At 43.4% G+C, this 11799-nt stretch overlaps 1 protein-coding gene across 1 annotated transcript in view; it reads left to right on the top strand.

The window, feature by feature from the left end:
- Positions 1-7461: 7461 nt before the first annotated feature.
- Positions 7462-11799, top strand: part of LOC123044560 (lysine-specific demethylase JMJ25) — a 6011-nt gene continuing 1673 nt past the window's right edge. Inside the window, exons 1-5 of the mRNA XM_044467333.1 lie at positions 7462-8717; positions 8820-8956; positions 9941-10049; positions 10120-10246; positions 10322-10385. Of these exons, the coding sequence (XP_044323268.1) occupies positions 7572-8717; positions 8820-8956; positions 9941-10049; positions 10120-10246; positions 10322-10385 (1583 nt within the window). The 5' untranslated portion in view covers positions 7462-7571. The remainder of the gene's footprint in view (positions 8718-8819; positions 8957-9940; positions 10050-10119; positions 10247-10321; positions 10386-11799) is intronic.

Here is an 11799-nt window from a genome sequence, read left to right as displayed (position 1 = left end):
TCTACCTCTATTATGTCTTCTCATTTGGTGCTAGGTCCCATTGATGATGACGCGCCGATCCTCGACGACTTCGTCCTCCCTTTGGACAAGACGATGGCCATGGTGGAATATGATGCACCCCCCACATGGTTCCATCAAGATGAAGATGACCACCATTTGGTCTTTCCCACCTCACCTACACCACTTGAGTGGAATGACAAAGGTAACATAGGTGAAGGTGATGCTCTAGTCCCACTAGTGGACATTCTTGACATTGATTGCTTGCATGATGTTGATCCACCTATTGCCATGCTTCATGCTAGTATGATTTCCCCATGCGATGATTTTCCCATTTATGATGAGTATGATGATTCTCTTCTGGAGTCTATTAGTTGTGATGCCATGTTACATAGGATTTCTTGTGACAATTCTTTAGGTCACATCATGTTTGATAATCTGCTTGACTTGTCATATGCTATGCATGAGATCAACCATATGTCTTATTTGCAATCTCTTCATAGTGACTATGCATATGCCATTAAAATAAACCCAATTTGCACATATGGCATAGATGACAAGCCCATGGTTATTGGCATTTGTTTTTCTTGTGTTGATATTGATATGCTCCCTTTGCATCATTTATCTCATATGCCATGCCATGACCACCTAGCTTCGGATATGCATTGTTTTGGATGTTGTCCATTTTCTCCATATGATGTTTCCGATATTGCTCATCAGGAGGCCCCCATAGCTTCCTCATACATTTTAGGAGATTTTGACCCATCCCATCCATTGCATGATCCCAATACTTGTGTGCACCATATGCTCCCCATGAATAAACATGCTTTTGATGTGCCATATACTTGTTTGCTCAATTTGTGTCCCCATCATGTCATACATAATAACTATTCTTTCATGATGGATGACATGTTCTTATACCATGCATCAAATTTCTTTGAGCGATGCTTATCTTGTGCTAACTCACACGTGCACATACACATCATGATGGATGATGTGTACATTTACCACACACACAATTTCTTTCGTTTGTGTCTCTTTTGTGTAGGTACCCAGGAATACTTGTCAACCTCGCAATCCCACGAGTTGACAAAACGAGCTCTTGAGAGCAATGACGATCTGGGATCCCGTGGACTATCCTTACCACTGTTCCCTTCGCGCAAGGACTACGCGCAACTCCTCTACTTGGCTCTCACACGGCTATGGGCCATTTACCACTTCTCACATTATGCTCATTTTACCGTGTTCACTTTGCATGCTATGCTTGCTTCTATGCCTTTGCCATGCAATTGTGACCCTTGTTTGCATCTACCCATGATTCTCCATTATGATATTCCTATGTGAATTTGCATGCTTGGTGGAGATCCTTGTTGCTTTTGCCATGTTTATCATGTGCCCCATTCTATTGATGCTTGTTGTGTTGGGAGAGTCATGATGACCCATTGCTATTCACATATGGCCTCTCGCCAATACATTCATGATATTGTACTCATATCTTGCTTTCATGCTTGTGCTATGACTTGTGAATTATTCATGCCCACTATTTGCACCAATGACATGTTTGCCATGATTCCTCCTAGTATGTTGCATCTTCGCACTACTAGCTTGCTTGATTTGATAGCTATGAATGCTCGCTATATTGCATCACCCATGTTCCACTACTTGCTTTCTTGGGTTGATGACATATATGCTCATGCCTCTCACATGATATATCTTGATCATTATCTCTTGTGTTATAAGTGCTCATCTCATGCGGTTGATGACAACCATCCATATGCTTTGCACATGATTCATATTGCTCCTTGTCATATATCTCCATGTGTTGCCTCTCTCATGCTAGATGATTTACCATGTATTGAGTGCAACAATGATTCTCTTCTTGCTCATGAGATTGCCCCCATAGCATTCTCGCATATATTTGGAGATTTTGACATAATTCTTGTGAAGCATGCTTGTCTTACTTCTTTGCACCATATACCTAGTGCCATGAATATAGCCATTGTTGCATCATATTATTCATGCACTTGTGCTTCTAATAGTTATGTGCAAGAGAAGAGAACCATCATGATGGATGATGTGTTTGTCTACCATGTGCATACGTTCTTTGTTTTGTTGTGTGCATGTGTAGGATACTTGGACTTTGTTTCGACTTCCACTTCACGTGAGTTGACCATTCGAGCTCTTGAGAGCGAGCCTCATACATTCTACCACGACTCGCTTCTACACCGTATTTGCTTCCACTTCGGCATTGTGAAGAATGCACAAGGACACACTTTCACGGTGACATCCTTCTTGAGCTTGGATATTGTGAATCATACTTCATGTGTTGCTTGCACCATTTGCACGCATGTTCGAGATATTGCTTTCTACCATGATTGCCACATTTTCATGCTTCATGACATATATACCTTGTGTGTTGCATCCAATTCTTGGACTACTTGCTACTATCATATGGTTGGTTGCACCAATATCATTTCTTCACATATGCCATGTCCCTTTGCTTGTCACATGCTTGACTTGATTGCCTCACACATGATGAACAATTGCTCTTTCCTTTGTGTTGAGTGCCACGATATCTTCACTACACCCTATGCACGTTATGCTTGGATTGTCTTGCACTTGCCCCATGTGTTTAGACATTTCACTATATTTGGTGTTGTGAATGACTCTTATGCCTACCATAGACCGTTCATTGAGCTCTTTATGCATGCTTGCTCTGACCTTGAGGTAGATGCTTGTTCACTTATCACATATATTTGCATCTTGACCTCCCATTTACATGCTTGTTCCCATGATGTACTTGATTGTGCTCAATTTATATGTCAAAATGTCATGACACACTTCTTTGTCAAACCATATGCTATGCTTGATGACAACACTTGTTGGGTGAATCACCTCTTGAATGCTTGGTTTTGCTCTTACAACAACCACATTTGTTTTTCCAAGTGCTTGTTATCTTTGCTACTTTTGAAGGAATTACAAGACTGTGCGACATTGGAGAGTGCCCATTTGGAACTTCAAGATGACAAGAACTTGGTGATCGACCACTTCTACACGGCAACGCCATCTCTTTCCCATGGTGATTTGGTTTTCGATCCGAGGTCGGATCTTTCCCAAGGGGGAGGGGATGATGCGGAGCATCCTACGGACATCACCATGTCAAGAGCCCATTTGGCAAGTGACACGTGCGACATCTACTTCACACACACTAAGGTGAATCATCTCCTTTACACGTGCTCACTTGACCCCTTCAAGGATGGCATACTACTTGACACTTCTCCCGTGCGCATGAATAGGTATTGTCGGAACTTCACGGACGACGAGGAGGAGTGCAAGCGCCAAGGAACGACTACACCATCCGCGAGGGAAGCGTGGAAGAGAAGACGGAAGAAAGGAAGAAGAAGAATGGAGCAAGACTGGAGTTGCCCGGATCATCCGGACCCCCAGCCGGACGATCCGGACCGAGCCCGGACGATCCGGACGACCTCCCGGACGATCCGGCTAACGTGCCCGAAGACAACAGAAGCTGCTCGACGAAGCCGGATCATCCGGACGGTCGCCCGGATCATCCGGACCCCCGACACCCGGATCATCCGGGCCACCATCCGGATCATCCGGACCCCGCCTGCGTGCGTGACTTGGGCCGAAGCCCGTGTACCCCTTCGCCCCTCACTTACCCCTTCGCCCCTTGGGCTATAAATAGACCTCCTCCACCTCCTTTCTAGGGTTAGCAAAGTGATAGCTCATTCTTAGGTGAGCTTTGCTCCTACCTATCTCTACTCTTGAGAGAGAGAGACCACTACTCCATTGGAGGCCAAGACCTCCATCTAGGAGAAGATCCCGCGGGATATCATCAAGACCCCCTTGTGGGAAGATCCATCTAGGATATCATCAAGACCTCCTCTTGGAGATGAACCTTACCTTGTATCTTTCCCTTTGTTGTTCATACCTTGTGATCTTGTGTGTTTGATTGTCTAGTGGATGTGTGATTTGGACTTGTTCTTGAGTGTTTCCCCTTGTGATTTCTCCCCATTCTTCCCCGTGTTCATCGTGTTCTTCGAGGGATCCCACTCCAAACGTGAAAGATCGTCGCTATAGGGTTCCACCCTACATCACTTGTCCTTTGCTACAAAAAGGATTGGGACACCTTGCTGCACCTTATTTACTTTTGTTACTTGTTACCCGTTACGAATTACCTTATCACAAAACTATCTGTTACCGATAATTTCAGTTCTTACAGAGAATACCTTACTGAAAACCGCTTGTCATTTCCTTCTGCTCCTCGTTGGGTTCGACACTCTTACTTATCGAAATGACTACGATAGATCCCCTACACTTGTGGGTCATCAACGCCCTATAACACACAGACTACGCCACGTCAACACATGCATGCATGTGAGAATTGTTTTAGATTTTTAGTTTTTAAAATGTTTTATCTCTTAAATGAAAATCCGATTGAAGATCCGTTTTCAACATTAAATCCCTCGCGACGAGATCTTCAAAACTAGATTTCATATCAATATATTTCGACGAAATTTTTTTGGGTTAAAAGTTGCCATGTCTATTGTATATGAATTGTCATGATGTTTACAGTGAGTTTGCCATGAATGTTTTAGCTATTTTCTTCTACATTTAAAAGTAAATTTTGATATATTATAAAACAGAAAATTAAGAAACTAGACTTGCTATGAACCATAAACTAAAATTGCCATGATACATGCACTTAAAATTGCCACGGTTCATACAAAAAATAATTTCCATTGTCAAAGTACTGAAATTGCCATCATAAAAAAATAAAATTGCCATGCTCTACAAACTAAAATTGCCACATGGCAACTTTAGTTTAAACACTATGGCAACTAAAGTGTAAACATCATGGTAGCTTTTGGGCAAAAAAAATTTCGTCGAAACCTATCAACATGGGGTCTAATTTTGAAGATCTCGTCGAGACGGATTTAATGATGAAAACAAAATTTTAATTCAATTTTTTTAATTACGAGATAAAAAATTTAAGCCGAAAACCAAAAAAGATTCATGCTGATGTCATCTGTTCATACGTGGCAAAATGAGTGGTGATGGAGGCGTGTGGGCGATGTGCAAGATGCCACACGTGTGGGCGTTAGTTTTTTCGTAGAATTAATGGGCCTGACCCATTAACAAAATCTGAAATCTCAAATGAGCTCATATGTAAAATGGCAAGTGGTGGTGCTAAAGTTTAGTCCCACCCCGAAAGTTGAAGAGTTGGACCTCTTTATATAGTGGGTTCTCTCCATCACTCTAGGTGGTGTGTTGAGAAGAGAAAGGAAATACCACGCGCGCGTGCTCGCTTGCCTCGCCTGGCGTGGCGAGGCGGCGCTTTGCGCGACTGCTTAAGTTCGTCATCACGGGTCGTCTCCTACTGCAACTACCGAACAATACGTAAATCGTGATCTGTTCATGTCTTTTTCTGGAGTTGCTATTCTTGGTGGAATTAATCATGAACTTACTTAATATTCCAACAATCCAAAAACTTAATTCTAGGCAATTTCCTGAGTTAACTATGGTTGGATGCACCGAGGCCGGATAAGTTTACCGGTGTGCACGGAATGCATTCTGAGTGTTCTTGTTGACGAAAAGACACTGCGGGATGCACTGAATGCAAAATTTGGTGCAACAGATACAAGCAGTGAACTGTACACCATGGAGAGTTTTCATGACTATAATATGGTGAATAATTGTTCTATGATTGAACAAGCTAATGCGATACAGTGCACTGTGAAGGAACTTGAACTCCATAAGTGTGTTCTACCCGACAAATTCGTGCCTTAGACTATATATAGATCACCTCCTTCCTCTTCTCTTGGTTAGCAATGTGATACTTACATCTAGTCCAGCTATGCTCATTACCACTACTACTCCCATGGAGATCAAGATCTCCATGTGAGAAGATCCCTAATGGATTCAAGACCCCTTCTAGGGAAGGATCTATCTGGATCATCAAGAGCTCATCTCCTCTTGGATTTGGGATGGACCTTTCGATGTATCCTTGTCCCCATTGATTGTTCATGTACCTTGTAGATCTTATGTGTTTGTTAGTCTAGTAGTTGTGTGATTGGGCTTGTTCTTAAGTGTTTCTCTTATAATTTCTCCCCGTTCCGCCCCGTGTTCTTCGTGTTCTTCAAGGTTTCCCCCTCCAATTCGTGAAAGATCACCAACTAGGGTCTCCACCCTACATCACCAATGGTCCAGCCGCCAACAACAACTCTAATGGGACCACCCCTTCGGGTTCCGTTCCTCCGGTTTTCAACCCGTAGGAACTTGATAGTTGACGAGTGATATTTTTGCACTCATCACACCATTGCGGATAATACCAAAATTTCCGAGAGAATCACTTTGATATTGCTACCAATCAATGACTAATGATTGCAATAAATTCTTAATATTTTGTTTAATTTATTTCCATGGAAAATGGACCCAAACATGAAATAATATCATCACACAGAATGAAACACGAAGGGTGGAGAACAAGGCAAGCCAACTGGAGGCGCTAGGAGGCAACCAGAGCAGAAGGCGGCGCATGGTCCAAGCGCGCCCGCTCGTACCAACAGTTGTATCGCCTATCATCGACACCATGGTGTCCACGTGAACCTTTCTCATTTTGGGACCCAATTGGAGGTGTCTTTGGAAAACAATAACATAGAAGCAAACATGAGATTGGAATGTCATAAACTATTAATAAAAAAACGGATAGAAAATGCCTACGATGAAAAGGTAACTATTTAAGAACAAAAATAAAATCCAAAATTATTTTGTAAATGTTATTGATGAAATTAGGCACCTGGAATAAACTTATTTACTTAGATCAGAAAGGACTTGTCAGGAAAGATGAAAGCAAAAACGCAAACTTCTACGCAATAAATAAAAGAGAAGGGAAAAACTTACATGAAAAATTAATTATATAAGATGAAAAGAAAAGAGAAAGTGTCACAGAAAATAAATTGCGGATGGCATTATCAATTGTTTTGATGGGCACATAATTATTCCATTTTATTTTGAGCACAGAGGGGTACATTATCAAATTCGTAGTGTGGCGGAATGGTGACGTAATTTGCTGTAGCTTGCGTGGACCGGGCCTTGCATGCAGCAGGCAATGGGCTGAAGCCTTCGGAATCAGGGCCCATGTTCCATAACAGAGAGGTATTTACTGTCTACCAACGTTCAATGGACCAGATGCAGCTCACCCCAAAAATACCCTACAATAAATGCACGCAACACGATCTCAGCCGTGCAATGACCATCGAACGGCCCAGACGCCTTCCTTGTCTCCATTTTGACATTACTATCTTTATTTTATTTCTTTTTTGGATGGAGGAGTAATAATAACCTTCCAATTAAAGCTTTCGTATCCGACGCCTCCCCGCCTGGCGAGACGACCCTGTGACGCTCTCGGAGGGCGGGCCCCACATTGACACCCCTTAACCCCACCCCTCTATCTCGGAGCCCCCTCGCAGAACCAGTAACCCGCACTGCGCCCACTCCGATCTCCCCAATCCCCTCCAAATCCCTCGCCGGAACCCTAGCCCCGCGCCGCCGCCATGCCTCCGCGCCGCTCTAAGGGAGGGGGCGGGGGCAAACCCGACCCCGAAGCCACCGACGCCGAGCCCGTGGAGACCGCGGTCGACGCCATGTCCGAAGACGAGGCCGACGACGACAACTCCAAGGAGGAGTCCGCTGAGAGCGGAGCTGAGGATACGGACGGCGAGGACTCCAAGGAGGAAGCCGCCGAGACCAAGGCCGAGGAGATGGATACGGAGCATCAAGAGGAAGCCGCCGAGACCAAGGCCGAGGAGACAGTCGCCGAACCTGAAGCCAATGGTGCAGATGCGGAGACCAAAGTCGAGGCGGCGGATGCCAACGTCGAAGAGGAAGCCGCCGCCGAGAGCGACTCTGAGCGCGAGGCAGATGCCGGGAAGGCCGATCCAGAAGCGGAAGCAGAGGAAACCGACGGCGAGAATGACGAGCAAGCCGCTCGGGCCGACGGTGAGAGTGGAGAGGAAGCTGCTGGGACTGGCGGCGATGATGAAGAAGAAGCCGCCGTCACAGACGGCGACAACGCCGCTGAGGTTCGTGGCGAGAACGTAGATGCGGATTCTGAAGCCGAAGGTGAGGGTACTGATGCCGAGCCTGATGCTCGCGAGGAATCTCCCCCTCCCTCCCCTCCAGCCCGTGGCCGCCGCCGCAAGCGAGTGGTCAAACCCGACCCGCCTACTGAGGATGACGAGGAAGAGGAGACCCCTCTGCCCCCACGTCGGCGCCGACGTCGCAAAGCAGGAGAACGTGGTGACTCTCCACCGCCACTGCCGGACAACCTCCGGTGCCGCAGAAGTGATGGTAAGAAGTGGCGCTGCTCAGCTCGTGCACTCCCCACTGTCAGCTTTTGCGAGTATCACTATGCCAAGGCTAGCAAGGGCAAGAAACCACCAGCCGATGGGGAGGTCCTTGCTGTGGCTCTCCAACGGCAGAAGAAGAACAAGAGAAAGGGAAGAAGGCGCTTAAATCTGGCGCCAGAATCACCAAAGGCCACAAGGGATCTCCCGAATGGATTGATGACAATCTCACCCGGGAGCAGTGGGGCGGTAGGCTCTCCTGTGACAACAAAGGTTGGAGTGGATATTCCTGCACCACTTCGGCGGTGCTACCGTTCCAAGAATGCTGAGCCAGTGCCTGTTGGCCCTGTGAAGGTCACCTAGCTAATCATTCTATATTCTTGACTGATAGTTTGATTTACATTGTGTAATTTTGTGCTGAACCTGTTCTTATTGCTGATTTTTGTGTGGATCTAGGTCGTTCCTCATGCAATGAGTAAAGCAAAGGCAGCACAGATGTCATGCCACCGTTGTGGGTTGAAGAAGGTTGCACGCGTTGTCAAGTGCAAGAACTGTGAAAACAAGTACTTCTGCAACAGCTGCATCAATAAATGGTTAGATTTTCATCCTTTGTCAGTGTTTTTATTTGCCTGCTTAGTTGCCTTGCCTTGCTGAATTAACGTAGTTGCAAACATTTGCTTGAGTAAGCTTCCATTTTTACTCAAATCCTGAATTGCAGTAATGCACTGTAGACTATTGTGATATGATCTGCATTGATAAAAAACGCTCATATTTGGTTTTGTTCTGTGAAATATCAGATATTGTTTGGGCTGCAGCTGATTAATGTATCCTTCAGATATTTGATTAGTAGTGTCAACAGCAATAAAATGAAATATGCTTTTATTTTGATATAGCTTGGAGCTTTCGTTTCTTAGTTCTCACATTTGTGATAGTACTGTGAGGATTTAACTTGGAATTTCTCATTTGCTCTTTATGACCTTTTTTTTTGAATTTTTTTTTGGATAAATAGTTGTAGTTTTAGATACTACATTTGTACTTTTAAAGGGCGAGTTTTGTACCCCACGTAAAGAGTTTTGCAGTTTGTTCCTACCATTTTGTATTTCTCTTATTTTATTTGCAAAGTTGGTTATCTGGGTAAAAAGCTATTTACTTTTTGTGGTCAACAAATCCAATGAGCTGAAATCGCCGCTGAGTTTTATAGCGCTCCAGTAAGGTTGCACACATGCTTGTTTTCTGACCTTAGGAGTTAGGACTTCCAGTTGGCCCTTACTCGATCTCAGTCTATGGGTTGTATATATGCTCAGAACATTTTTTGATGTTTGATCAATTGCATTTCTAGATCAATGCAGCATTTATTTTATGTATCTGTGTAAGAATTGTCTACCATAATTTATTTTAAGAATTAAGTGTTATTCTGTTTGATGAAGGAACGATAGAGAATTTCTCTTAAAAAGCTGCTTACTTGCTGAAAGTTCTAGAATGACTGAGAACCAGTGTTGTGCTAGGCTGCATTGAATCTGAATGCATAGTTTGAACTAATTTGATTCAGTTGCTCATGTGCTATGTGTACACTGTAGGTATTCTGGGATGTCCAGGAATGATATAAAGATCCAATGCCCGGTTTGCCGTGGCTGCTGTGATTGCAAAAAATGCACCCTTGGTCAGACCAAGGGAGGTATGCAGAAGGTTGGTTTTTTACTATATCCACTTGTTGTTTGTTCAATTAAGTATGCATGTTTATGTTTTGAATCTTCAGGAATCACCAGCTGGTCAAGGGAAACTAATCAGGATCAAAATCTGCAATCACCAATTTTACAAGCTTTTACCATTGAAACTTGACCAGGAACAGCTTGATGAATTGGAAATAGAAGCTAAAATACAAGGTTTGTTAGTAGTGCAATTCTTTCTTAGCAAGTATTGCATGTTCATTACTAATGAATTGTCCTACCTTTAATTAGGAACAAAATTATCCAATATCCGCGTCCAGGTAGCTGAAGACGACCAGAGCGGGTCACTTTACTGGTAAGCTCTTACATATGAGCTAGTAGTTTGAATGCCACTCTGAATAAATTCTGTCCTCTGCTTACATTTATCATTTATATACATTTAATACTTTGCTCTTGAAATATATGAATAGTTACATGTTTCTATGGTCATCTGTATGTTCTATAGCCTTAGGCCTCCTTTTGGTTCATAGGATAGTAGGAATATCATGGGAATATGAAAATCATAGGAAGTGAGATGACATGTATCTCAATTCCTATAGGGAAAGAGATGTCATTTGATTCATAGGACAGGAACTTTTCCATTAGGTCTAGGTTAAGGCCTCCTTCGATTTGTAGGAATTTATAGGACAGGGTTTTTATAGAAAAATTTCCTTTAGAGCCATTTGGTTTGTAGGAATAGAATCCTGTTCCTATAAAGGAATTATTCCTGTCCTCCATGTTTCAAAGGAAAATAAACATTAGGTAGACTCAATGGAAAAAATCCATATGATGTGAACCAAAGGACATCTCTTTTCCTATAGCTATTCATAGGATTTGAGATGCATGGCATCTTATTTCCTACAAGTTTCCTATTCCTGTGATATTTCTATCCTATGAACCAAAAGAGGCCTAATGTTTTCTTCCTTTGAAATGTGAAGGATTTGTTCCTATGCTACATAGGAATAGGAATCCATTCCTACAAACCAAAGGGCCCCAAAGGATTTTTTCCTAGAAGATTCCTATCCTTTAAAATTCATACAATATTCCTGTAAACCAAAGGAGGCTGTACTAACTTGTGTTTTTGTTGCTGTAATTTTTTTACCTATTCATGTAAGTTGGTGGTGAATGTCAGTTTGGGGCACACCTCTCCCTTCCTGGCCTCTCTCTTCCCAAGTGCAGTGTTTCTTCTCTAAAAGTTCAGACCTGGCAGGCATTGTTTATAAAGCGGCCCGCCTTGGATGCTTAGGCGCAAGGCCCCCTGGCAGCGCATTACAATTATGCCCACTTTGGGCGCTTAGGTGTCCGCCTTAGGCGTCGCTTAGGCGTCAGGGTGGTTGGTGCTAGCCTTGGGCCGCCTTATACTGTCTTATAAACAATGCCGGCAGGTGGACCAAATAACGTCGTAAGCATGATTTTTTTTCCTTGGTAGTTTATGCAATGATAATATCTAATACTCCCTCTGATACATATTACTTGTCGCGCGAACTGATGTATCTAGCAGTGAAATACGTCTAGATACATCTGTTTGCAAGTAATATGGATCGGAGGTTAGATACATCCGTTTGAGCGACAAGTAATATGGATCAGAGGGAGTAAAATGTAAGGGCTGATATGAATAATAATTGGCCTAAAAGGACAATATTTGCTGTCTTAAGCATTAATATGTTATTGGAAAAAGTAGCAACACATAGCTTACCTTGTGTATGGCTAATGGATTGTCCTGTTAGCCC

The sequence above is a fragment of the Triticum aestivum genome, chromosome 2B, assembly GCF_018294505.1.
Source record: "Triticum aestivum cultivar Chinese Spring chromosome 2B, IWGSC CS RefSeq v2.1, whole genome shotgun sequence".
In the NCBI taxonomy this organism is placed as follows: domain Eukaryota; kingdom Viridiplantae; phylum Streptophyta; class Magnoliopsida; order Poales; family Poaceae; genus Triticum; species Triticum aestivum.
Note: the sequence above shows the minus strand (reverse complement) of the source record. Positions and strands in the feature narration are given on the sequence as shown.